The sequence below is a fragment of the Sciurus vulgaris genome (assembly GCF_902686455.1).
Source record: "Sciurus vulgaris genome assembly, chromosome: 18".
NCBI lineage: Eukaryota > Metazoa > Chordata > Mammalia > Rodentia > Sciuridae > Sciurus > Sciurus vulgaris.
In genome coordinates this window covers 33,770,261-33,798,055 of record NC_136479.1, presented here as the reverse complement: position 1 = coordinate 33,798,055, position 27,795 = coordinate 33,770,261, and the positions used below count along the sequence as shown (strand labels likewise).

Sequence of the window (27,795 nt, the reverse complement as noted above, 5' to 3'; positions counted from 1 at the left end):
ACCCAATATCACAGCACACTAGCTCCTGAGCTGGCGCGTGAGGACAAGTAGGGTCCCAAGCTGAGACTGAATCTCTCCCCACTCCACCTCCACAACACAGAATTAATTCTCCTGCACCAGCCAAAACTCCAACAGAACCCCCCACAGGCTTCCAGCTCCAGGTCACCGTCCCCAGGGCCTCAGGGCCAGCCTCTCTACCAAACTTAACCTTCTCTTGGCCCAGGGGCCTAGCCGCAGGAATTCCCTCCCCCAGCGCCCAATCTTACATATCCCAAAAGGAGCTCAGCCTCTTCTCCCTCTGACAGGCCCTGCAGACACAGGTCCCCCCACCTCGGGGACATCCTGGTGCCCTGGGCCCCTCCAGTGGCCCTCACTTCCCCAAGTCCATGCAAATGTTCCTGCTGCCAGACAATGACGTCACCCCACGAAAATAGCAGAGGTGCTTTCTTGACTAAATGAAGAAGCAGCAAGAGCACCCAGGCCACCCTGCTCTGAAACTGGAATGCCCTGTGCAAGGAACATAGTGAAGCTTCTGGGGGTCGGGCAGACGTGAGCCATTCCCCAGCAGGACACCCGAACCTGAACGCTTCCTGCTGCTGGCTCTGACATGCCTTGGGCTCTGGGGACTGCGGCAAGTGCTTTCCTGGGTCCTGTGGGGACGTTTCCTTCCACTCAGGTCGTGAGAGGACTTAAAGACTAAATCTCCGTCAAAGAGCTGTTCTGCCCAATTCTGTTTTCAAAAATGTGAATTTGTTTTATGTGTCACAAATACAATTATGTACATCTTAACCAGCATAAGCTAAGAAAGAATTTAACAAATGGGGATTTTTTAAAAATGAAACACATTCTATCAGAAGTCTCCCGAACAGCCATTTTAATATAATCAACCTACCTTCCACAATATTTAAAAAGAATCAAGTTTGGGCTGGGGGTGGGGGTGCAGCTCAGTAGTAGAGTCCCCAGCGCCACCAAAAAAAAATCAGGTTTGCATTCTGAAGCTCACTAGTTGGGAGTCTCCCATCAGAACACAAAGGACCTGTCCCTTAACAGAGGCCTCAGCTCTCACGAAGCAGTCACTAACCACAGAGGGCCCCGGAGTGAGACAACAGGTGCAGAACGACAGAGGGCAGGCACCTGTGTGGTCAAGCCAGCTGGCGCCGCAGTGTGCCAGGTGGACAATCAGAGGCGCGAAGGAGGGTTCTGGAGCTCAAGGGCAGCCTCCAGAGACCCCAGCCACTACGAATGTTCTGCTGGCAAACCCTCTCCCATGCTCAGCCAGGTGCCCAGAGAGGGGCTCTGCCCTGCCCCATCCCACCGCCTGATTTCCATGCCCTTCCTGCCGCCCTCCCAGGGCCTCTGCACACAGCTCCATCAAAGCCTTGTCCTGGGCATCCCACCCACTTGTGCCTACAGAAAAAGCTGTCCACTCCTACAGGCAGGAAGCAGAGGGCGAAGGAAGAAGGGAATGCAGGCAAATCAGGCTGGACGCTCAGGTGCACAGAGGGGGAAGGAAGCTTCCCGAAGTGAGGGAGATTCTGGGGCCATTTCTGCTGGAAGGAAGGTCTAGCTCAGGTGGAGGAACCTACCAGGAACTGCCTGCTCACCTGCAGAACGTGGGTTCCACTAGGGAGTACGAGAGCCACTTGTGGGTATTTAAGGAGAAGCATGACACGACGCAGTCAATGGCTTGGGAAGATTCACCTGGCAGCCACATCCATAATAAACTGTGACCTGCTTCAACAGGACAATTCTGAAAGAAGACTATGTACTCAGGTCCTGTGCATTAGAAGACCTGGATCTCACATGCAATAAGCAGCCCCCAAAACTAACTGCACACATGCAAAAGAGATTTCATGAAAGTATTGGCACGTTATAAGAGAACATAATGACAAACCAACGCAGAGCCAATAGAACAATCACAGAGCACTTCTAACTCCCTGACAGTGACCTTCAACCGTAACTGGCAATGTTCTTTCCCACTCCCACGTCCAAGCTGACAGCTGGCACCAGGGCTGAGGACCAAGCGGAGACGAGGGGCGGCCCAGCTCTCCCTCTGGGACAGCCAGCTCCAGATGACAGCTTTGTGACTGCGTGGCACAGCTCACCTGTGCCCACGAGGTCTGTGGCAAACAGTCACCTGCAAGGGGTGCCCTGAGCAGCCCAGGTCTCCTGGCTCTGGCTCCCACATGTGTCCCCAGAGCAGAAACATGACTCCCAGCATGAACTCCTCTCCCACTTGGCCGAATGCTGCCACCGCACGCATTATGGCGAAAGCCAGAAGTGGAGCTATGGTGGAAATAACAAGGTGTAAATGAGCGTTTCTGCACTGGCTTCACAGGCGCTCCGAGGGCCATGCGGCTGGTAGCACGTCTGCTGTGGGAGCAGGAGGGTGGAATTCAACTTGCAGCTCCACTCACAATTCTAGTTGCAATTTCTGCGTCTGGGGGACCTTTGAGGAGTCTGTGTTCCGTGAACCCCTGCTATCTACACTCCTGGTGAGGGCAGAGAGGAATCACATAACATCAGACTGCATGGGTTCAAGTTCTAGGTCAACTACCTGGTGAAAAGCAGAAAATGAAAAGCACATTTTCTGCCATAGCTTTTGGGGTGATGCAAAAATGGGGACAGAAGCAACAGAATGTTCCTCTTTCCAACAGGAGAACCAAAGTCTTCTCCAACCCTCGTTTAAAAAAATTAGATGTACAAGTCCCTCCAGCAAGAATTTTATTTTTAATGTTCATTTACATTGCATCTTTCATCCAAGAATCTCAAAATAATGGAGCACCACAAATACTTATTCTAAAAAGAAGAAGAAGAAAAAAAAAACAGTTGTCACACAGGAGTGGACAGGCTGGGCAGGGCAGGATGAGCAAGAAAAGACAGGTAGAGGTGACAGCAAGAGCTCTGGCTGCCGCTGAGCAGCTGAGGGCGGCTCCTTAGTGGCCCGGCCTCAACCCACAGCCCACGGGCCCGCCGATGTTTGTGGCTGCAGGCTCTCGAGGACAAGGATTTTCCTTGGATGCCATTTACTAACTGCTGTCAAATCCTCTTCATTGAAATAATCATCTCCCCCCCAAAAAAACAGGAAGGAAAGCGTTAATAAACCAAAGGACTCACAGGTCCAAAAGAACCGCTGAACAAAGGTGCCTAAAAGGAGATCTTGTCCTTTTTGGTCTTAAAAACGTAAAGCTATGTGACAAAATGAAATAGACACAATTTACTAGGGGAAGAGACCCAACCTAAGACGGACAACCTTGCTTCTGGGGAAACGGGAAGAAGCTTCTGAGCAGAGTGTGGCTTATTTCATTTTTTCACGAGCCGGGTGGACAGGACCCGATCGTCTGGCATTTAGCAAAAAACTGTCAACACCCAAATAAACTTTTAATGGCAGTAAGAATGGCATTCGACTTCTCACAATTTCGCAATACTCGCTTCAGAAAGAGCTAACGTGTCCATCTGCTTTTCCCTCAACCAAACTGGGACACCTGACAAGCACAGTTGTTAACCACGTTTACTTATTGAGCACGTCCAGCCAGAGAGACATGTCTGTGACGCAGGCACAAAGCAGCGCCAGGAGCGAGCTCCGTGTGTCAGAGTTTCAGTGCTGGTAGTCCCCCCACCCCATTAATTGCACAAATCCCAAAGGGTCAAGAGCATCCAGGATTGCAAGTGTCAGCTGATGGAGGCGGCCCTGTGCAAGGCCCAGCGGGCCCAGCTACTCCCCAGGACTCTCCGGCTCACAGAGGAGCGCCCGCCGCCTTGGCATGCCCTGCCAGCTTCACAAACACTTTTCTGGAAGGAAGCAGAACCCCGTCAGTTTCACTGGGTGTGAATCCCTGCCTGACTATCTGCAGTGCTAGTAAATCCCCGCAGGAAGACCCCGTCCACCTTCCTCCGGTCTCATGTCTGTGTTCCTCCGTGCAGGAGGACCCCTGCGGGTGGGATCCCCTGCCCATTCCCCTGGGGGGTCTGGCAACCCCGAGGCCCAGGGTTCTACTAAACACAAGAATTCTGTCAAGTGCCTGCGGACTCCGGAGTAAGGAAAAGCCTTCAGAGTAAAATGAAGAAATTGACAGCCTTTAATTTGTGCATTAACATCATCCTTTTGGAGTTTAATTACAGCTAAAATTAGAATTATTTTTGTTTGTTTGCTTTTTAAAGTAAAGGCTCTTGATGGGGTTTGCAATAGATCAGACGTCTTTCAAAGATAGTTGTGCGACCTTGTTACATTTTTAAACTGTGCCACTTTATGTGAATAGGCTACAGCACGAGCACTTTTTTAAAAATCTTTAAGTCACAACCCGGGTGCTTCAAATCGGCTGAGTGGCATAAATGAGAACATCAGCCCAGGGTCCCCCTCCTTGCACCGGGGAAAACCCCCTTCCTTGCAAGGACACACCTCTGCTCCACCAATCTTCCCAGAAAGCGCCTGGGAATGGAAAGGACAGAAGCTCGCAGCTGCTGCAGGACCTGCGGCCAGACGCAGACCTCAGCTCCTCCGAAAGCCAGCACCTGCACCCAGGCCAGAACTCAAGGCCGGCACCTGGTGTTCAGGAGCACGGCCTGGAAACCCCAACAGGAGAAATCACACAGGCGATTCCGAGGGCCCCATCATTAGGGCCCCAAACCAAGTTCACATTGTTTGGTTATAATTGAAATTTATATCTCTAAGTGTAGAACTTTTAGGGAAAATAAATTCTCAATGCTAAAGCATTACCAGGGAATAATATAATGTACCTACATGCTCGAGTAAAATAAATGTTTATTAAATCTGAGGTCCCAACTTCTTTGCCATAGAAGTTAGATTAGAGCAGATAAGAAGTCACTAGTAGCGTCCCTGCCTCTCCACCACCTGCGGGCACAATTCTCTAGGTGACCAGGTATCCACAGGCATCCGGTTCCTAAAATGCCCAGCATGACTGGAACGTCCAGGTAAACAGTCATGGGGGAAAGAGAGGCCGTGGGGTCGCTCTTCAAACAGTCCAGATGAGATGAATAGCCACGAATAAAAAGTGTCCCCAGGCTGGGTTATAGGAAGGCTCAAACACAGGATTCCAAGAATTCCACCTGTTTCCAATTAGATACCAGAATTGCTTGAGTGTTTAAACTACATTCACTTGCTACTTATACAAAACAATTCTTCCGGGTTTTTTGAACATTTTAAATACGTTAAAATAAGATTAAGGATCTGGTTTAAACAATCAGAGGCAAGGAAATTTCAGTTGAAACCAAAACTATCTCTCGGCTACGATAATGCAGAGCTTCAGACAAAACAAAAGGGCCAGGCAGACACACTGTGTCTCTGCAATCGCCAATAAAAAAGGCTTTTCGTGGGGAGAGCATTTCCATTTTTAAAGTTACGTGTTCAGTAACTTTAGGCATGTTTTAAATAGCTCCCACAGTCGCTCATGATCCCCTACATCAGAATCACTTTCACAGTCACTTTACGTGTCATTTGTGTCACAGCCCAGCTGACACACCTGTCTTAACACCCCAGATTTACATGAGCCCCTGTGAGCTACACCAAAGGGACACTTGGCAGAAAGTGAGCCCAGCTCTGTAGTTTTTTGCCAGCCGAATTGTTCCTAAAGAATTCACAGCCTTTTCCCTAACAAATCGGTCCCTCCTTCACTTCCCTGTGGTGCTCCAACATATCCGGATTTCCTACTTGGAGCCAGTTTTCTCTATGAGCCGAAGGCTGGCGCGGGGTGGGAACAGCCACACTGGTCACTGGGCTCAGAGCCCCCACCTCAGGGCCTGCGGCTCCAGGCGCCTGATGGGGTTTCTCAACTGAACAGCAACACAGAGAAGACATTTAAACAGCCATTAAAGGCCCCAGGCTCCAAGGGGTCACCAGACGGCATTCTTGAGGTCAGCTCGGTGGGTTAGAGGAGAAGGATTCCTGAGAGGACCAGGCTGGCTGTCCCCTTTACAACTCTCCTGTGCTGACTACTGACAGGAGACACATGAAACTGGGGACGCAGGCAAAAGCGACTCTGCACAGCTCCACCAGGAGCTGCTGCGTTAACTCTATTCCTGCACTAAGTTGCATCTCAGGAAAAAATGATGGTTTCACCCAAGCGAAACTTTAATGGATTGGCAGGACCCCCACATAGCCAACCTCTAAGGCACCCACAGTAAAGGAACCAAGAGGACAAAAGCAGGGGCGGCGGCAGTGCAGTCCGTTCACTCGCTGTTCTGTCAAAGGCACCGGTGAGATACGGTATTTAAAACGATAGACTTCATCCAGGAACCGTCCTGGACAACTGGCAACACACACTTCCAACGAGAAAACGAATTCGCGGCAACACTGAAAGGCTTTTCTGATTTTGAAAAAGAAGACAACTTTTAGGGTTCCCTTTTTGCAGAGGATCCTTAAAGGGGAACGCAGGCCATCCCCAAGCAGAGATAACACCCCCAAGGGAAGCTGCCCACTGGCAGGCCCCATCCCAGAAAGTTCAGAGCTCCACTGACGCGTAACAGAGTTACATGAGCTGGTTTTAGAAAGTGCACTTTCCTCAAACCTGTGTTTAAAAGATAAATTTATACAATGGTGTTTTTCTTACATAAAAAAAGTCTGGTTTTTACAAGTCTGGGATAGGATGAAAACTTGTCCAACGAGTCTTAGCAACACCAAAGCTCTGAATCGTCCATACTGCAAGCCTCTGGGACTAAAAAGGAAGCAAAACAGAGAACAATCTTCAGAAACTTCCTGGGCTTTCCCCGCAAGCCCAAAGGTAGCTTCAGAGCCCAGAAGCCCCCAGCTCCCTGAGGCCCTGAGGAGGCACAGAACTGTCTAAATTCACCCAGATCCACTGCAGCCTCTAACCCAGATCTGCCCAGCCAGACCCAGTCTCTCTACCGTCAGATGCAAAGCCACGACCTTCGCTGGGCTCTGCAGGCAAGCAGACTCAATTCCAGGGGTCTGGAAAGTCCAAGAGTTCAGACTAATGACTTCTCACTCAGACCAGTCCCCACTTGCCCACTCACTGTGTGTGGAAACAGAGGACACTCAACCAAAAGGCCTCCCTTGGCCCACGGAAAGGACCACGGAACTCTGGCATTCCACGTTCAACTGACGTTTTCAAACATGCAATGCAGCAGTCAGAGGAAACCAGCTAAGGCCAAATTGTTAGCTACCACCAAGAGGCAAGGGACCCTCCACACAAGAATGATGTTCGGGGAAAGGATTTGTTTGGTCTTTGTTGTTTCTCAAAATCAACATTAAGTTCAATAGAGTAAACTGCCAGGAAAACTTTCTATCGAATCCTGAAGCCATACTGTTAAATGTCCCCATGATCCCCCGATCACAGTAGCTAATCTATCAGGGTGGAGGGGAACTATTTATACCAAGTTCATAAAATCTAATAACTCTCAAGAAACCAAATCCATTTCCCAGGCAATCCTGCCAGGATGCTTAAAAAAGAAACTTCATGGATATTAAGCTAGGATGTCACATTTAAGAAGACAAGAAGGAAAAAAAATTAAGGTTTGTCCCTTAAAACTCCACAACGGGTTTTACAGTAAGCACAGGAATTAAATTATGGTAAAAGGGAGCTATTTTTACTAAAACAGGGTAGACCAATTTATCAAAAATGCCATTCGGCTGTGTTCATTACATTCAGGAATCTAATTTACACAATAGACACTTTGGAGTAATCTATTTTAGTCAATAAATACTCAAACTCCTTTAAGTTTTAATCTTATCGGAAATACATATTTCACATAGTCTTCTTCCTAGTTAAGCGAGAAATTTGAGGAAATTTCATAACGACTATGAGTGCTCTATCGCTCTTCCGCAGGCAGGGGCAGAAGCAAGCCCACACAATTAAAGTGGTCCGACTCCCCTCGGACGCTCTCACCCCATCTGCCTCGCTCCCACAAGCCTCCATGAGGAGTTCATTCGCTTCTCAAGGTGCAGTCGGTCACTACCCGCAGCCCACCGGGTTGGCAAAGTTCGGCCAAGTTTCCCTTCACGCACCCTCAGAGCTGCGGCAGCAGGGTCCCCAGGGACGCCGCGGGCTGCCCTCCCCAGCGCTGGGCACAAGACCGCCCTGGGCCCTTCCAGCCGCAGCGCCGGCCCCACTCCCGCGCTCGCAGAGCTCAGGGCCCACACGCCGCTCACCTTCAACTTGTCTCCGGCGACGCACAACATCCACCTGGCAGAGTCCCGGGGCTGTCCGGGCGTCACGGGCGCGGAGCTGGCACGTGCGGGGCGCACCCCTTGGGCTCCCGGCTCCTCCGGGTGGGGGGTGGCAGGCAGGCACGCACCCCCCGAGCGCGGCCGCAGCTCGGGCGCCGGATGGGGAGCCCCGGCGACAGCCCCTCGCGGCGCCCGGGGACCGGGGTCCCGCACGCCACCGTCCAGCGGGGCCCGCGGGGCTCTGCTTTCGACAACCCGGCCCGAAAAGGCGCCCCGGAGCGGACCTGCAGCGCGCTCCATAGCACCGGCGGACCCCGCGGGGAGGACGGGATCCCCGGGCAGAGGGCCGGAGAGCGGCCCGCGGCGGGTCACTGTGGGCCGCGGGAGTCCCCGGGCGCGCGGCGAGGGCCGCCCAGAGCGGCGGCGGAGAGGAAGCGCCCCCAGCCCGGGAGCCGCCGCGCCGCGCGGGGCCTGCGCTCGGGGAAAGTTGCAGCCCTCCTCCCCCTCCCGCACCCGCGCCCACCCGGCGGTCCCGGCCGCCGCGACCCGCCGGCTCCGCGCGCCCGGAGCCCCGCCGCCCCTCGCCAAGTTTCCCCGAAGCGCCGCCGCCGAGGTCCCCGGGTGCGGAGCGGCGGGTCCGCGCCACTCGCGCCGGCACACAAAAGAGCGGGGCGGCCGCGGGGCTCGCGGGTGGCCCCCGGGCGCTCCGGGACGTAAACAAACCCGGGGTCCGCGCCGCAGCCCCGCCGGGAGCAGCAGCGGCGGCGCGCCGCGGCCCGCTGACAGCCGGGGGCGGCGGCCGGGGCCGGGCCGGCCGGGGCAGGGAGCGGGCGCCCGCCCGGCCACCCGCCCGCCTGGCCGGAGCCGGGCCGCGCCGCCGCCGCCGCCGGTGGCCGCTCTGACCCTCCCCCGAGCCGGCGGCACCACAGCGCCACCAGCCCCAGCTCCGCCGCGCCGGCGGCAGTGGCGGCGGCGGCTCCTCCTGGAGAGGCAGGCGCTTCACCCCCCACAGCAACTCCCCACAAACTTTCCCCGGGAATACGGCGGGCCGGGGGCGCGGGCGCGCGGGCGGGCGCCGCCGCCGGGCCGCAGCCCCCTCCGGCCGCCCGCCGCCGCCCGCCGCCCGCGCCCCCTCGCGCGCGCGCCCCGCGGGCCGCCCGGCCGCCCCCTCCCCGGTCCCGCGGCGGCGGCGCTGGCGGCGGCGGCGGCGGCGCAGGGCCGGGGGGGCGCCCGGGGTGGGGGCAGACACCGGGGGCAGCGGTGGCGGCGGCGGCTCCCGGCGCCATCTTGGGCTGATCGATGAATTGAACAAAGAGGATCAATTTCCGATCAAGCGAGTTATCAATGGGGGCCGGGGAGCGAGAGGGACTTGTCCCCGACTCGGCCCCGCTCTCCCCGGCACCCCCTCCTCCCCGCCGCCGCGGCCCCCCGGCGGCCCGGCAGCCCGGGGCCCCGGGGGAGGCCGCGACCGCCCGCAGCCCCCACCCCCGGGCGCGAGGCCGAGCGCGGAGAAGCCTGACCTGCAGCTGCTGTAAATCAAAGCGCTTCCAATATTGAAACATCGATCCCACATTGGCCGCCATCTTGAGACATATTGAGACGGAGTGAGAGGCTGATAGAGAGGGGGCTGGAGTTCAGGAGCCGCCAGGAGGCAGCAGGCGGGCGGCGCCAAAACCCGGCCTGGAGCGGGCCGCCGCCGCCGCCACGGCGGACGCGGACTCCTCCTCACGGCGCCGCCGCAGCCATGGCGAGCCCGAGCCGGAGCCGGAGTCGGAGCCCGGGGGCGCGGCGGCCGCCGGCCGGCCTGACGCGCGCGGCCTGCCCCCTCCCCGCGCGGCGGGCGCCCGGCCCGCGACCCCCGCCCTTCCCGCGCCCCCGGCCCCGGCCGCGGCGGCCCCGCGCCCGGCCCCGAGGGGGCGCTGCGGGGCGCGAGAGGGGCGCCGGGCCCCGCGGGAGGCCCCGGGCCCCGCTCACCTGGGCTCTGTCTGGACCCCTGGGGGTAGCGGGCGGACGAGCGCAGCCGCTCCAGGTGCCCGCTTGGGGGACGTGGGCAGCCTGGGGCGGACGCCGGCGCTCCGTTCACCCCTCTGCTCGCACGCGGAGCCGCCGCGACCACCTGCCCAGGCCCCGACCCCGCGCGGCCCAGGCCCCCGCAACCGCGCGTGTGCACGGCGCGCTGGCGGTGGACCGAGGCGCTCCGGCCCCGCTGCGCCCAAGCGGGGACCCAGAGACCGCGGCGACCAGGAGCTGCGTTTCGCGTTTCGGGGAGCGGAGTTGGGGGAAACCAGCCCTGACCCTTAGGGCGCTGCACGGTCCCCGCGGTCGCACCAGGATGCACTGCAAAACGGCGGTGGCTCGGGGGTCCCCGCGGCCCCCCTTCGCCCAAGTCGCTCCAGCTTAGGCCACGGCAGGAAAAGTCTTGGAGCACTGGCTGTGCCCCCCCACCCCACACCCAGCCGGCCCAGCTGCTGCAGTGTCCCCCAAGAAACTTCCTGGGGTTCAGACACCTCGGCTTCTCTTTTGGGTGCACAAAGTTAGGAAATGTGGGTACCTCCATTCAAAACAGAAAGCGTGGCCCCAAGTGCACAGAAATGCTAAAATGTAAACTAAAAAATAAATTCTCGATTTCCTTTTTCGCCGAAACCTGGCCCAAGCACACGTTCCGTGAGCGTCATCTTTAATTGATTACACACACGTGCGAGTTTGAGTTTCCAGTAGGAAAACTCTACTTTTACTCTCCCGCACTTCATTTAACGTGTAATTAGTTACAACAAATCCCCAAATTCCTTAATCTTGAAAATTATATGTAAATAAAATCTGTATGGAATACAAAATAAAACATGTAAGTGGAAAATAATTGCTTTTCAACTGAGTTCGAGGGTTTAGCGCTGATCAGAGAAGTGGATTCAGCGTTTTTGAAGGGAGTGGAAATGAAAGTCCCCCGGATTTAGAGAACGCTCGCGTCCCCAGGTCTTGCACTGGGGCCAGAGGCCTCCTTTCCATCGAGGGGAGGCTCCCAAGGTCTGGAAGGGGGTCACTCGGCTCCCCCATCGCCGCTGTGACTCAATGCAGGGGCAGGAAGCAGGTGGGTGGGAGCGCGCGGGCGTCAGAGGAGCGTCGGGAGCCTCCGGCCGAGAGGCTGTGACGCGTCGCCGGGCGGACACAGCGGACGTCGGGTGGCCGAGGGCCGCCTCGGTGTGGGGCTCCCGAGCCGGCGCGCGCCGTCGGCCCGGGGCCGCGCTGCAGCTCTGACCGCGACGCCCGGTAGAGGGCAGCTGTGCCCCGACACTCGGGTCCTCGGGTCTCGGCGCACGTGCCCACCCGCGCGCCCGGGCCTCGGTGCCTGGCCACGCCCTGTCCCGGAGCGGGATTCCTGGCGGGAAGGGGCATTGCCACCCTAAGCCATTCCCATACAGAAAAGCGCCACTTGCAACTATTCTTATCTTTTCCTAAACTTGGGGACAGTCTGCCCTCCCCTGTGTGTGTGTGTGTGTGTGTGCGCGCGAGCGCGCGCGGTGGCAGACAGGGAGACCCAGGAATTGCCCTAAAGGTGGCTAGACAAATAAAATGTGCAGGGGCTTTAAAAAAAAATTCCTCCCGTGGGGAAGGATAGGGGAAATGGTTTGGATTTGGTACAGATGTTCTCAATCTAATTATCGTGTCTATCCTCTGGGTTTGAACCAAAAAAATAAGTGAAATATATATGACCTGTGTAATATTCCAGAAGTACATCTGGTTGGAATTCAGGGTTCTTGAATCCACGGTAATATTTTAGAAATAAATTTGATGAGTATTAAATACCCTTGTTACGTTCCTGGTTATATTTATATTATTTACATGTTAACCTGACTTAGTAAAGAAACACTACATTGGGTGACCCAGAGGTTAAACTCTGTTTAAATAAATTTTAGACTTCTACCAGAGTTAGGGGTTATACAAGCCATATTACTCTCTCCAGGGGGGAAAGAAGTTTAGGAAGACTTTGCCAGTAACACAAAATGTTACCAATTTAAAAGGAAAATCATTCAAGATAAACCACTTACCAAAAATCATCTTGGTTGAGTGAGCTAATCTGAAAAGACCTTAAAAATTTTTTTAAAGTACCTTTTATTTTTCTTGAGCAAGTAAATTAAATCTATTTGTAAAGACCATTTTCTTTCTTTTTTTTTTTTTTTTTTTTTTTTCTTTCTCACTATTGTAAAAGCTCAGGAGCACCTACTGGGGTCCTAATATAAGGATCTACAAAGTTGTGTATTGTGTAAACTATTAAGAAAAGAGGAAGGTTTTAGGACCTAGGTCTCCAGTGGCACTCACAAAGATGAGGACACAATAATGGCTATGTCCTCCAGAACACTGAGTGAGAAAGGAACAGATCAACAAGAGAACTGGCCCAGTACCAAAAAGCACCTTGATATGTGATTGATTTGACTCAGAACGAAGCACAAGAAAAACAATCCAGAGGCATTTGGTCACTTTTGAATGTTCAGGCTCTCCCTTTAGGGGAAGAAAGCTCACAGTTCCCAAGTGCATGACTAATTCCCCAGCCTGAGCTTTCAAGATTAAGCCCCCAGTAATCAGATGGAAGGATTCGCCCAAATGACGTTTTTTTGTTGACACCTTCAAATGAAATGTAGCTTAGCATCAAATAAGGCAACTAAATGACTAATATATGGGCTTGGAACTCCTAAATTTCTTTTGTGACCCATCTTATTTTGCCTTAAAAAGAAAACTGAGTGGCCACGCAGAGGATGTGATACTACTAATAAAACTTACAGAAAATTATACAACATCTTTCAGGGTTCACTGTTCCCTAACCTCATTGTATTTGGTGGGTTCTCTTCTTCCCAAAAATCTACATACAGTTGATTAAATCCATGTAGGTGAAAATCAGCAAATTCTCCAAAATAACCAGATGGATTTATTAGTACTAAATCGATCCTGCTTCAGTAGCCCCAAGAAATAAAAATGCATTGAGTTGTTTTCCAAAGATTCAAACATAGTACTTGTTCTGATAGACTTGACCTAATTCCTTGAAGGAATTAACCATCAAGAAATTGCTCCAAACCGAAGAATGTCTTACACTGTAGGGTATTATTTTTAAAAAGCCATACTCTTTATCCCTTACACTCAAAAAAGAAGTCTTTATGTTCTGATACCTTATTTATTATGGACCCATAAAGCTAAACTTCCCCTACAAACCTCATCCCCAGGAAAAATTGGGGAATAATTTAGAGTTTTTACCAAACTCCCCAAAAAGTGGAAATAATTTAGGAAATCTTCTATCCTTTGTGATATGCTTCAAAGAAAATTTCCAGCAATCCATCCTAAAACCTTCATTCATCTTCTGAATAGTTTTTGCATCCAAATTAGACTTGGTTTCAAATAGTTTTCAACAAGAAATATTGCAGATAACCAGCAACAATACATAGTGCCAAAAGCCACCTCATAAAATTTATTCACAAATAATCATAACGACATGCTATTCAGGACAGAAAGGAATCCTAATCCTAATAAGTCATGTGGAGAATCTCAGTTTTACAAAACCATGTTAAGATATTCATTTGAGGGCTAGAGTTGTAGCTCAGTGGTAGAGCGCTTGCCTAGCACATGTGAGGCACTGGGTTCGATCCTCAGCACCACATAAAAATAAATAAAGGCATTGTATCCATCTACAACTAGAAAAAAAAATTTTTTAAACTAAAATTAAAGGTACTCATTTGAGCTGCCTGAGTTTGTAAATGTCTTCAATTCAGAAATATCTAAAGCTAGACAGAAGTTTCGAGACACTTTAAATTTGAGAAGGCCTTTTCCTTAAATCAAAAGATTATGCACAACAGAGGGTAACTACTCTCCCTTTGTCTTTGGAGACAACCTTCAGAATGGTTTGGCATCAACTACTGGAATAAATAAAAGGAAGATTCCAGATTCTTTTATTTTTTTGGAGCTCAAGACAACCAAACTACTCTTAATTGTTTTGTTTTTTTTTAAATAATACTTTATGTTAATTATTTCTAAGTACACTATTCACCGTGCTATGTAAATATCCACCAAATAAAAGTACACATTTGGCTACATGTAATTACACGCATAGTACATAATTCATCTCTATACGCCAAATGTATGTGTAGTTATATAATTGTACCAAGAACCTGCCAAACTTGTAAGCGCCGACTATAATGATTTCTAAATAGCAGACTCTCACGTTCACCACCTTCTCCGCCTGCCTCTGGTGAGAACCTTTCTCAGTCTCCAAGACCCTTTATGGAATCTTCAAAGACTTCATCCCCCCCCCCCCCCACTTTAACCCTGGCTGAGGCTTCTAGACTCTATTAGCGATGACACCAACCTTAGGTATCTTTCCTCTGCTCTAATGATTGCGTTCTGTTCTCCGCTTGCCTTAAACAAAACCAAACACAAAAAGCTTACAACTTGGTCTTTCGATGAAGGTGGCTTCCACTTTGAATATACATCCTGACATTGGGACTTCCAGGTTCCTAGAGGGGACCTCTTCCTCGGTATCACATGCGCTGCCAAACCCCCACCTCGCCAGCCACTAACTCCCTGGCTCCCATCTCTTTTTATCAAATGCATATTCTAATATAAATCTTCTTGATATTGAGGGTTTATTAGAAAATTCCCACCGCCGTTTCCCCTTTTGACATCCTCCTCCTCGTGAGATGCCCACGAGTATATCATATTAGATATTTCCCGTCTGCTTTGGAAATAAAGGCCATCCTCTCTATGACTCCCACTGATGTCATCGCTAAATCACTAGAAATTAATAGTGTACACAGTCAGTAGCTTGAAAGGGCTTGAAATACGTAAAACACTGTATAAATATTATTATTATCTTGCTTAATGTAAAGTTCAAGCTCTGTGTGAAGACCTTATATTAACTCCTTTTCTTTCCTGCTGGCAGACATGGTCTTGTGCCTTCTATTTATATTGAGCTTTCATTATTAATATCACTCTGACAATATCAGTTGGCCATCCAATATTTTGAACGTACAACGTCGTCCCTGGTGCCGGGCCATATAGAGCATAGACGTGGGGTGGTTTGGGAGTTGTATTCACAGTACAAAGGACAGTATTGTTCCATTCCTCCACAAGGTCCTTGATGATACATCTCTGAATTTATACAGTTGGAGTTGAATGAAGATTTGTTTTCATGAAATGTAATTAGATTTTCCTTTGTCATGAGCACTGTCAGATTGTATATTATTTTTTTCCTGGGTAAGTGTGGTGTGTAAGATTTTTGAAAGCTCGTTCCAATGGAAAATAGGAAAGCCGATATTTCTAGCAGTGAATAGAAAACTTTTTTTCATTCCCTGAAGCTCTGTTCACATTAAATATTTGATCTAGTGTCAGTTTTCGAGAGTGTGTATTATAATGTCTTTAGAGGTTTAAGTAGCTGGCTTTAATGCAGGCAGGATCTCAGAGGATGCCAACATTGGGGTTTTCTGTGGGAGAGACATGGATGGGGGAAGGAGGAAGCCAGGAAAGTGGGCCTCTAATTTAGCAACTATTTTTTTTTTCTTAAGAAAACCTGCCCATGCACACACATGCTTCTATGATCTGAAAAGCATAAGTGTTAAAACAAAATGCAAATCTTCCCATCACAAAACAAACAGACTAACTAAATCAAATGACCTAAATGGGAAACATGAAATAAATGATGAAATATTTTGTAGGCATTAAACATGCTTGGTACATCAGATAGTGACATGGGGAAGTGTTTATTCTATGGTAAGAAGAAAGCAGGACAAGGCGTGAGTCCAATAGCAAAGACCAGATGTGTTTTCTATGTGTATCTAGAATATCAAAAAGAAACAGGCTAACATTGCCTACAGTGGGTATCTATCTGAAGGCCGTGAATTCAGGATGAAGTTTACCTTATTTTCTATATTTTATGTGCTTTTTTTGTACCAGGGATTGAACCCAGGGGTGCTCAACCACTGAGCCACATTCCCCAGCCTTTTTAAATATTTTATTTAGAGACAGGGTCTCACTGAGTTGCTTAGGGCCTCACAGAGCTGCTGAGATTGGCTTTGAACTCACAATCCTCCTGCCTCAGCCTCCCGAGCCACTGGGATGACAGGCCTGCTCCCCTGCACCTGGCTATTTTATGTATTTTCTAAATAAGGACATACTGCTTTTCTACTGCAGGAAAATAGCAAATATTCTTTAAAATAAGGATACAATAGAGCTTGACATGTCATTTCTTTAAACAGTAATTTAACGCTAAGGGAGAGCATGACCCAGTGATTATGGCGAACAATTGAAAACAGAGAGGGAAAATCATGTCCTAATTTTGCCACTGAGTCACTGTTTGACTTTGCCTCAGGTTTCCTGCCTGTAAAATGGGAATAATTAATACTTTCTTGTAAAATGCTTTTGAGCTGTCCAACGAAAGATCCAATAAAGGTGCAAAGTGTTGTTCTATTAGTACTAATTGAAGCGAGTATAGAATACAAAGGCGTTTGAGAGAGATTGAAGTCATTACTGTGGAAGGCAGGAGGGCACAGCGGATACCAAGCCAAACGCCAAGCGGTGGCTGCTCAGGATCCTTGTGCCCTCTGAAAAGGTTTTGGAGGGGGCAGAGCAGAATGTCACCAATATTGCTGGAGAATCCAACATCCAATCACCAAACATCATCGTTGAGAAACCCAGAAGCAGCACACCAGGTCTCTGCCCTTAGAAGCTTCCAATTTAGTTGAGAGTGGGAATAGGGCAATATGTGGGGGGGAAAGGCATAATTCTATCTTAAGTGCAAGGCAAACATGATCCAGGAGAGGAGCTGATGGAAGGCTCGTGAGGCAGCAGCTTCCGAGCGGTCTGAGCAGTGAACTGAGACCGATTGCCGGTTGGGATGAGCCAGAGATCTCAGAAATGATGAACTCCCAGAGAGGGCGGGATTTCAGGGCGGGAAAGGGAAAGCGGAAGATGTCCGAGGTCGGGAAGAACGTGCACAACACCGCACAGCTGGACCTGTGCAAAGGGGGACACTGAGCTGCCTGTAGGCCAGAGCCCAGGCTGGCCTCTGAAAGCCCAATTGGGTGGGAAGATGCTGGTGGCCTCTCTGAACAGGCCAGGCTAGCCTGTCATTTTGGACACCACGCTGCAAGTGACACGCAGTTCCCACGAGTGAGCCATTCCCAGGGAGCGTCCATTCCTGACTCACTGCATCCAAAAGGACCCTTGCAGCCGGGCACGGTGGCAGACGCCTGTAATCCCAGCAGCTCGGGAGGCTGAGACAGGAGGATGGAAAGTTCAAAGTCAGCCTCAGCAAAAGCGAGGTACTAAGCAACTCATTGAGATCCTATCTCTAAATAAAATACAAAATAGGGCTGGGGATGTGGCTCAGTGGTTAAGCACCCCTGGGTTCAATTCCTGGTACCCCCTTCCCAAAAAAGGACCCTCGTTGTACCCTCCTGAGGGCATCTACACCGCAGAGCTCAGGACGGACTGTTTACTACTAACTCAGTTTGCACACTACCAGCGAATCAAAATCCAGCAAGGAGCTATTAGACCTTCAGCATGCCTAACCGCCCAGCCTCCATTTCCGTGACGGGTGTGCCCACCTTCTGGCTGGCTGGGAGGGTCAAATGCTCGGAGCCTCCTGCTCCAGCAAAAGCCTACGATTACTATGTGACCTCACGTCACCGGGTTGCACTCACATTTCATTTCGTTTCTTGCTCCCCGACCACTGGTATTTTAGCACCACTTTATGGACAGGTAGACTGAGGTCCAGAGCAAACAAACAAACATCATTAACAACAACAAAAAAAGGAGACATTGAGTTTCTCAGCCAGGCTTCCAGGGACCTACTCAATATTCTGATCTCTGCTGGTCTCTCTCAAGGCCTCAAACCTTCTCAAGCAACTGATGTGCTGTTTCATTTTCTTTTATATTATTTATTTATTTTTGTGATACTGGGGATTGGACCTGGGGTGTTCTACCCCTGAGCTATGCCCCCTGCCATTTTTAATTTTATTATTTTTAAATTTTGAGGCAGGGTCTCCATAAGTTGTCTTGAACTTGTGACCCTCCTGCCTCAGCCTCCCAAGCGGCTGGGATTCCAGGCCTGCACCACTGAGCTTATTGATTTATCTCTTAACCCCTATTCATCCAGGGCCTGCTGTGAGCCAGGTCTGCAGCCTGAGCCAAGTTCAGTTCTGTGCCTTTCTCTGTGGAGGGCTTAACACCATGGGGAAATCTCCCAGGGGAGAGAGGAGCCCCTCACCATCTCCTCTCCAGCAGCTCGTCATGGCTGGCTATTAAGTGCCCTCCCTTCCCGGGGAATGCATTCTTCCTGTTGTAGAGCCCTGTAATCTTTCAGCTTTCTTTGTTTTGGGCAACATAACCACTTAGTGCTTGGGTCAGTCTGACCTTGGCAAGGGCTAGTCTAATATTTAGCACCAAGGACCTTGTCTATCTGGGACCTTTTAAAAGGTTCAGAAATCGGGGCCGAGAACAGGACCATACACAGAGAAATCAAGTTTCCTGCTTCCTCACCTGTGATGTGAAATAAAGTCAACTCAAGTCCACCTCTGCTCCCGCAGGCTGTCTCGGGCTGCTGGCGGGTGGTGGTAGGGTCTGTGTGCATGTCAGAAATGTGTTGGAGGCTATTTGATGTGCCCAAGAAAATATTATCTGGTGGGGGCCAAGGCCTCCAAATGCTCAGCTCCTTGCAGGTTGTGGCTGCAGGTAGACGGGGAATTCAGCGGCTGAGACATCCAGCCCGTTCCCACTTGGCCATGCCCTTCTCTTTTCCCCTTGGGGGACTTCTGAGGTTGGGCCTCCCCCAAATAAAATGTTTATGGGAACTCTTGGCAGGAGATTGAGAGGAGAGCCGTGCGGGACATCCTTATTACCTACTGACCTCCTGAGGTTGGAAAGGTCAGCTGGGAAGTCAAGAGTCATCTGTGCCTATAAAACCAGCAAGTCACAACCAGGCTTTACGCAAAGTTGTCTCTGGTCCTCCCGGCGGGTTTGCTGGGCAGGGATTAGTTATACCCCTTTGACGTATGAGAAGACTGAGGCTCTGAAGGTCAAGGCACTCCTCAAAGGGACTTAGTCACTGCAGAGCCAAAGACGGGGCTTCCTAAACCATCGGACCTTTCAACCTGGGCCTCCACCTGGTCAGAGCCTGCCTGGACATCCCCCTAGGGAGCCTCCCTCTCCCCTTCAGGCAGCCTGGGCACTGCCCGCCCAGGAGCCATCCCTCTGGCTTACCTGGCAGCTGCCGGCTTGCCAGCAATCCTTCTTGGGGGAACTTTTGTCTCCAGACATCTCTCTGTGGCAGTGGAGGCTCCAGACACCCTGGTCCAGGGCATCTATAATAAAGATTGATAACTTGACCTTGACCTTGAATGAGACATCGATTGCGAAGGAGAGAACATGGGGAGTCAAAAGTCCCCCTTCAGCGCAGCAAGGCTAGCTGTTTTTCTCGTCATCATTGGGAATCTGCTTGCTAATGGCCGAGGGTGCTTCACTTGAGGGGAGTCTGGTTTAATGGACTGTCTGGGGAAGTGTCTGATTGACAATCCCACTCTGGCTTCCACTGTGGGAAGGGAGGGGTCACGGATCCGCGGAATCCAAGGCGGGCAGGTTGGTAAAGCAATTCCAACTCATTTCAAGTCGGTATCTTCCCCTCTCTCCTTCCTAAATTGAATACCGACTTGTGAGTGGGAGTTGGGATTAGTTTACACAAGCTCCGTTTATCCGATAGCATTTTATTACCAACCAAGTCAGACCGGGCGGTGGGGGCTGGGTTTGTTTTCCTTTTGAACTGCTTCGCACTTTGCTGTTGAACTGGTTATGTTCTGTCCCCACCTTTGAATGCTGTTTTCCTTCAAATATGGGCTCTCAGTGGGGTTGGGGGACAGAAAAGGAGGAGGAGGAGGAGGAGGAGGAGGAATGATCCTCAGGCCCCCTGCATGTCCTCTGTAACTGCATTTTTTTGCAACCGGTGCTCTTCACACAAATCCTGCCCCAGTTTCTCCCAGGCCATCTCTTCCCCTGGTGTCCCCAGCCTTGCGCATTTGACACCAGCTCAAGAACCCGGTAGCTTCTCGCCTTTCTGCTCCCAGCGGAATTTGTTATTCAGCGCTTCAAAGTCGGGACTTGTCTGGGCCTCTTGTTTTAAATCATGGACCAAATTTCCTGTCCTTGCTGCTTCTCTTAAAACTGCCTCCCTCTGCGCTTCCTGGAACAATTTCGGAGGCCAGGATGTAGAGGGGGGAAAAAAAGAAAAAAAAACTAAATCTAACCCACCCTGCCTCTCAGAGGAGACAGCCCCATGAACCACAGAAGGTCACCCGTGTGACATCACACAGACCTGTGTGCACTAGGCTCTGCACGCAGCTTTTTAGCTGTGCAACTTTGAGCTGGTTCCTTAACCTCTCTGAGTCACCGTGTCCTCCCCTGGAGGAGCTGAACCGTAACTAACCTATCCCATAGGGGCTGTAGTGAAAATGAGGTCGAACGCTGAGGGTTAAGAGCCCAGTTCCTGGAGCTGGGCTGCTCGGATTTAAAGCCCAGCTCCAGCACGTTCTTTCTCCAGGTCTGGGCTTATGCTTCTGTTTGTGGTAGCGCTTTCTTATCTGCCAAATAGGATAATTGCAGAACTTACCTGGTAGCATCTTTGTTAGGATTAAATGAATGAATATTAATACACTGAAAGCCTGAGGCCCCCGCATGGCCAAAACTCAGGGACGGTTTTATTTTCCTGCTTCCTGATTCTTCACTTCAGAAGGGCTCTTAATCCCCTTTCTCCTTCAGTGACCCTGTTCACTATCTGTCTCTCTTTATACAGCATCATGGCATTTTGACCACCTGTCCAGATCCATGTCCTATAATAGTCATATAATATTATTATTAATATGATTCACATATTATTATTCATATAATTATATTATTTCTGAAATTATTTTTAGACAGAGTCTAAGTTGCCGAGGCTGGCCTCCAACCTGCAATCCTCCTGCCTCAGCCTCCCGAGTGACGGAGGATTACCATCACAAACTGCCACACCCAGCTTGTCCGCAGCCTTTTGAAGACACAGTGTTTGTTCTTACTTTCTTGCCCCTAGAGGACCATTTTCTGCTTTCATGATGATGAACAAGCCTGGGGAATGGATCCAAAGCATGGCGACTTCCAGGAGGGGAAACCAAGCTGGATGACACTGTTACAGGAGGTGACATAACGCATTTGCCCAAACTCACAGAACTGTACCACACCAAGAGGGAAGCCTCACGCACACGCTGGACGTTAGTCGATAGCCGCGTAACAGTGGGGCATAGATGGGATTCGTCGTTGTCATGTGCTTAGGAGGGGAGATTGCGCAGAGCGGGGGTGGGGGGCGGGGGGCGCAGGCATTCTCTGCGCATCCCAATTTTTCTGTAAATCTAAATCTACTTTTAAAAGTGAGAGCTGGGCCTGGTGTTATGGCTTCGAGGCAAGCTCCTGCCTCTGGGGTACAGTAGGGACTCTTGCCCGTCCCTGCCTCTCTCAACCATTCACAAATAATGACCAGCAGCCGGGAACTGGCCAAAGGCAACCTTCATGGATTATGATGAAGTGAACGACCGGGGGCCACCTGTCCGCAGGCGATGTGCTGATGACCCACAGCTGGCCAGCTTTCTCAGGGTGTTCGTCACTTTTGGCCTGGTCAGGGTCTGCAGATCAAGGGCCCTTCCGTGTCTCCTGAGTTCTGGAGAAAATCAGGCCGAGGGCAGAGGGGCAGTCTCTGGACACCCTTCCCTCCTCCTGAGTGTACTCTGTCATCCCTCACCCGCCCACACCCAACCTGAGGGACCTGGGCTCTGCTGTACCTTGGCGAGGGACCAGCCTTTGCCAGACCCTGGGCCGTCGCTGCCTCATCCTCACCTGCTAGAAATGACGCTCCCCGGAGCGCCTTCCTGAACCCAAAGGCCCGAAGCCCAATAAAGCAGCCTCCCACCCACCTCAGCTCCCACCCAGCAGCTGGGGTCTTATTGTGTGGTGTCTCGAGGCCAAGATTACAATAGCCCTGGAGTATAAGGATAGGAGAAACTGCAACAGCCTACTTAAACATGGACAGAAACTTCCCTGGCTCCCCCTGTTCAGCTCTCTACTCTCAGACTGTCCCTCTGCGCAGTTGCGTTTCCTTGGCATGTCACTGATAATAAAACCATCAATGTAACTGGACACTGTGGCCTGCACCTGTAATCCCTGAAGCTCTGGAGGCTGAGACAGGAGAATCATAAGTTTAAAGCCAACCTCAGCAACTTAGCAAGGCCCTAAGCAACTCTGTGAGACCTTGTCTCTAAATAAAAAATAAAACGGGCTGGGGATGTGGCTCAGTGGTTAAGTGTCCCTGGGTTCAACTCCCAGTCCAAAAAAAAAAAAAAAAATTAAAAAAATTGAAAAACTATCAATTTAGATAGCCTCCTAAGGCATGGCTGATACTGAGAATTAAGGTTGCCAACAGTCCAACCAAAGTCTAATCATTGTGGGAGCCAGTGTGAACAGCGATGCTGGAAATTATTCTTGATAGTTATTCCAAGTTGCCTTAGTGTCATGGTTTAGTGGAAAAAACCCAAATTGGTAATGTAAGATGTGTGACTTCAGTCGGACCCAGCTGCTTACTGTCTAGGTGAGCTCGTGAAGCCTTTATTTTCCCATCTATATAATGGGGCCAATGAGACTTGCCCCACAGATTTGTAAAAAGTCATTAAGAAAACCCAAGTCCGGTGTGTGTGAGGCACCCAGCCCATGGGAAGAACAGATTCCTTCCCTCCAATGTGGTGGGAAATCTTCAGAAATGATGTTTCTTCATACCTGAGCCCAGGAAGATGTCGCATGTCAAAAATTAACAGAAAACACAGTGCCCGTGATATAGCTTCTGTGTTGCTCTGCGGCTCTGAGTTTCTGACATAAACAATCCACAGTGGTGAGCATGAGTTAGCAGCAGGTCTTTGAGGGACAGAAGAAAAACCCATTCCCAAATGAGGGCTGGTCTTCAGAATGAGGGACTGCTGGGTGGGGGGACATTTAGAATCCAGATGAGCATCTTTTGCACGATTATTAATCCAGTCGGGTGGGATTTTTAAAAATGAAATGGCTCTACTGCCATCAAAGTGATATTTTACGAAGCTTAAATGGAGAGTACATTTAGGAACTTAATTGGCAACATCGCCTCCTCTGCTGTTCTGCCTTCCATAATTGTGCGTGTTTGGAGATGATGTTTTCCTTTCCATGTCGCCTTATCTGCCTACACCCTTAGCCTCTTGCTTTATTTATGGGAACGTTATTTCTTGTGTTTTAAGGAAATGGAGACGAGAGCTGTAAATGACAAATCCGAAACAGGCGTCAAAAGTTTCTGACTAATCGCTAATGAAATATCCATAATAGATGAGGAAGACGCGCCCAGGCAGCCGGCACGTAACTTCATCTCATAAACGTCGCGTGTTTGCTTGACAGCTTCTGAAATTTTCTTTGTCATTTTGAAAATCAATACAAAATACAGCTAAACACCAGACGTCACCGCTCCGCCTGAGACAAAATAAAAGATTGAAAGCTCGGGCACCACCGGCTGTCGGGTGCAGAAGATCATATTGCCTGATGCGATCATCCCCCCTCCATCCTCAAACAATCCTCAGCCTCCACCATCGCGCCCCGAGACCCAGATGCACACGCGTTATGTCTGAGAATTCGCGGCACAAAGGGATGGGACAGCTGGCAGTTATCGGTTTGGTTGATCGATACAGACAGGCTGGTAATGAGCTCCCCCTCCCTCTGCCTCTCCACACCCTCTGGCTCCAGATCGAGAGCACTTGGCCACCTGAGCAGCACCGACTGGGGCTCAGTAGGTAGAGAGCTCGCCCAGCACGCACAAGGCTCAGGGCCCAGCACCACCAAGACAATAAAAAGAGCCCTGACCAACGAGCCCTCCTGTTTCTTCTGTGTGGAGACTCTTCCTTCAGCTTCTTCCAGACAGTCAACTGGGTTCCCTCGGGTTAGCCCAGGGTGGAGGAAGGTTCATGGTCATGGTCCCTCCCAGGGCCTCCTCTCACCCTTAGACCTGCGCTCTCCCCTGTAACACCCCTTGTGCCCCAAGGAGACCGCAGTGCCTGCCTGCAGGATCCCTACCCTCTGGCTTCCTGTTGGGTTCAGCTCAGAGGAGTCCTTGCTGGACATGGGAGGCCGAAGGAGGAGGAGAGCCTCGGCCTTGGCCCCCCGCTTCCTCCTTGCTCTGCCTCTGGACTCTCCAGGGCTGTGTCCTCCCACAACCGTGGCTCTGCTTCAGTTTGGAAGCTGAACTGTCTTCGGCCCCTTCAGTGGCTCCCCCTGTCCCCAGTCCCCAGAAGCACTGTCCTGTCCTCCGCTGTCTCAGCCCTGGGAACACTAACAGCTTCCTGCCCCGGCTGATCTTGGGGGGCCTCCACACCGCTTGAGGGCTCCCTTAATCCTGCCCCCACTGTATACCTGGTTGTTCATAACTTCTCGGCATCGTTTCCATGTGACTCAGTTTCCTGCTGGTCCCCTGACTAACACAGCAGAGTTTACAACTGTATGTTTGATGTGTCGTCAGCGAGGGGAATGAAATAAAGGAAGTGCTGGGTCCCCCAGCAAGCCAGGAGCTGGGCCACCTCCCCGTCACCAGTGCACACGGCGCCCGGCGGAGAAAGCCTCTGCGTTTGCTGCTCTTTTTGGCCAGCCCCCAGCTAGGACGGCAGGGACCAGGCCTAGCTTGTTCTTTCTCGCCATTCCGGCTTCAGGGGCTGGCTCTGCCCGACGAGGCTGGTCCTCACCAGCAGCGTCCCTTACCCACTCAGCTGGGGCCCCGTCCTGAGCACTAGGTGGGAGGCCGTGAAGGCCATCGGTCGTGGTGTGACGTCCTTCTGGCAGCGGGGAGGGACAGCTGAAGAGGGTGCTCTCTTGAAATGGCTCCTCCTGAGGTAGCCTGGTCACTCTCAAGGGGAGATTGTGGCTCGTGGCCAGGGTGACGATTGGGAAAGATTCTTTTGCCAAGTGAGACTGTAGCTGAGGACTAACTGAGGCCCAGGGACGGAGAGCGTGGCCTTTCCCCACTGTCGGGGACTGTGAAGAAAACCCAGGACCAGCGGGGTGATCCTCCGCTCCTCCTCCGCTCACCCTGACTTGTGTGGTGGAGTTGGGAAAGGGGAGATCAGGAAGTGATCCGGAAATCTCATCCACTTGGTCTCTTCCCTGCCTTGGGAGGCTTCTAGGTCGTGGACGGAGGGGGTGTGTGCTGGAAATGGACACCACGGCCCTTGGATGCTCATCAGAAAGAGACGAAGATTGGAGACAGTGACCCAGATGACCACCCGTCCCCTCAGTTCCCTCCATCGTGACTTCTGCACTCTCAAATTCACAGGACATAGGGACGCTCTGCACGGGGCCGCCTGGATGAGTATCCTGGAGGCCAGCTCCCACCTGGCCACACTCTTGCTAATCTCCCAGATGCTGTGCATCTTCCACAGAGTCCAGCTCTCGGCTCCTCCTACGATCACTGCCCTGCCTTGCCCTGTCCTTGGTCAGAGCTCCAGATCAGCTCCAGACTCCTCCCTGCTCCCCGAGACACCATACGCTACCTAGGGTCCCACAGTCCCTGAACGGCCAGTGTCCACTCTGACTGCTCAGGGCCCGTCTATTCTGGTTGGATAGTTGTCAGGAGTTTTCTGATACCACCAGCCTGAACATACCAAGCCCTGCATTGGTCCCTGACTTCTTTCTTTCTCTGGGGGTGCTGGTGATGGACCCTTGTGCATGCTAGCCAGGGCTCTGTTACCAAGCTGCGCTCCAGCTCCACTGACTTCTTTCCTCGTTCAGAGTCTAACCATCCTGCTCTGGTTTGGAAGGGTTCTTTGTTGGAAGCTCTGCCCCCAGTATAGCAATGTGAGAGGTGGTAGGACCTTTAAGAGGTGGGGCCTGGTCTTCAGAAGGAATGGATGTGGACTTAGTTCTCATGAGAGTGAGTTGGTATAAAAGAACAAGACTGGCCCCTCCTTGCTTTCTGGCTTCCTATCTTACCATGTGATCCCTCCCTCTCACATGTGCCTCCTCCACAATGCCATCCACCATGATGTGATGCAGCCAGGGAAGCCCTCACAAGAGCCAACCTCAGGCCACCACCATGCCCTTGAATCTCCAGAACTGCGAGCTTAACAAACCTCTTTTCTTTCTAAAGTTCTCACTCTCAGGCATTTCATCAGAGTAATAGAAGACACAAATCATGCAAGGGTCGGGCATGTCTTCTGTCCCCTTTTGAGAGGCGACCCTGACTCTCCAGACCAAGGCCATATTCTGGTTGTCTGCACACATCACAAGGATTCCATCCCAGAATCCAAAGCCACTTGCAGTTGGTGAGTCTCCTCCATGTTACAGTTCTCCACCAGTTTCTTTCAGTGGACTTGGCTGTTCCAGAGTGAAGCGATGCACCGCCGGGCCTGCACAGAGCAGGTGTTGAGTAATTGCTTCATGGACGTAGGGAGGAAGGAAAGAGCCAGGTTCATTTCTCAGCAAAGAATCAAACCTCGAGAGTCAGCGGGTCCCAGAGGATACTTCTGTGCTGTTCCTGTGCAGGGGTGTCTTTGTCTTTGAGGATGGGCGAGTCGTATCGGCCACCTCCGATTGTGGTCGTGGGTGACCTGCCCCAGCTCTGCTTTCCCACAATTTTCTGAAGCCTTCTCAAACATCTGGCACCAGTGTGAAAAGAGCCGGGTGAGGCCCGGAGCCAGCGTCAGGCCATCAGCGAGCTGTGAGCCTGATAAAATGCTAGCAGTCCCCGAAGCCAAGCTGGACCCGGGCGTGAGATCATCGGATGCCTGAGATACTTGAATCAACTTGTCCACAGCCTTCCTGGGTCATGTTTTCATAATTCATGATTCACATGAGATTTTTAACAACAAAAACATTCAGATTAAATTTTTATATGAGGTGTTTTCACTCCTATACCAGCGTTATCAACCATTTTGATCACAAAAAAAACGCTCTGCCCTCCTCCATAATTATTTAAGGATTTTTTTTTTTACTTGTTTTTCTACTTAACTTGATTCAGAGATAGGAACTCTGGGTATTGGAAGGTGGCATTAAATTGTAGCTTATCAGGTGAATCAGCCAATTTGACGATCCCATTTGCTTTCATTGGTGGAACAGAACATCATGTCTCATTTTTTTTTTTAAGTTGCTGCAATCTCTAATGTCAGGTTCCCTCTTTTCTGCTGGAAGACTATTCAAAGGAAAAGTCCATCTCCTTTTATTTTGCATTCAAGGTTCACAGGGTCTTCCACGAGTAACCAGTAAGGGACGTGTCATGACCTTGCTGAGAATCCCAACTCTCTGAGTAAAGGGACTTCGCCAGTTCCCCAGTGAGGAGCAAGACAGTGTACTGCCATCGAGATTCTTGCCATTTAAAACTCTGTGGATCTTTATTTCTCTAACTCAGAACTGCTGCTGTGTTAAGGGTGGACCATGGGCCCAATGCCTTCAAACAGCAGAAAGGGAGAAAAAGGAAAAGATTTAAAAGCAAAGAGGGATGAGTTTTATGTTGTGGGGATTTCATCCTGATGTTTAAAAATTTCTGTAAAGGAAAAGAACTCAGATGGGGTCCCTCCTGCTTGTGCCCTAGATACCCCATAATGTGACTG

At 51.1% G+C, this 27,795-nt stretch overlaps 1 protein-coding gene across 16 annotated transcripts in view; it reads right to left on the bottom strand.

Moving 5' to 3' along the window:
* CUX1 (cut like homeobox 1) overlaps positions 1–9,946 on the bottom strand; it is a 315,007-nt gene extending 305,061 nt beyond the window's left edge. For 3 of the 16 annotated variants that reach the window (XM_079121804.1, XM_079121795.1, XM_079121796.1), the window contains exon 1: positions 9,664–9,944. In XM_079121804.1, coding sequence (XP_078977930.1) covers positions 9,664–9,726 — 63 coding nt within the window. In that variant the 5' untranslated portion in view covers positions 9,727–9,944. Of the gene's footprint in view, positions 1–8,125; positions 9,013–9,663 lie in introns of those variants that run through there. The other 13 variants (XM_079121803.1, XM_079121806.1, XM_079121807.1 and 10 more) reach the window with 10 other exon arrangements.
* Between the last annotated feature and the right edge of the window lie 17,849 nt (positions 9,947–27,795).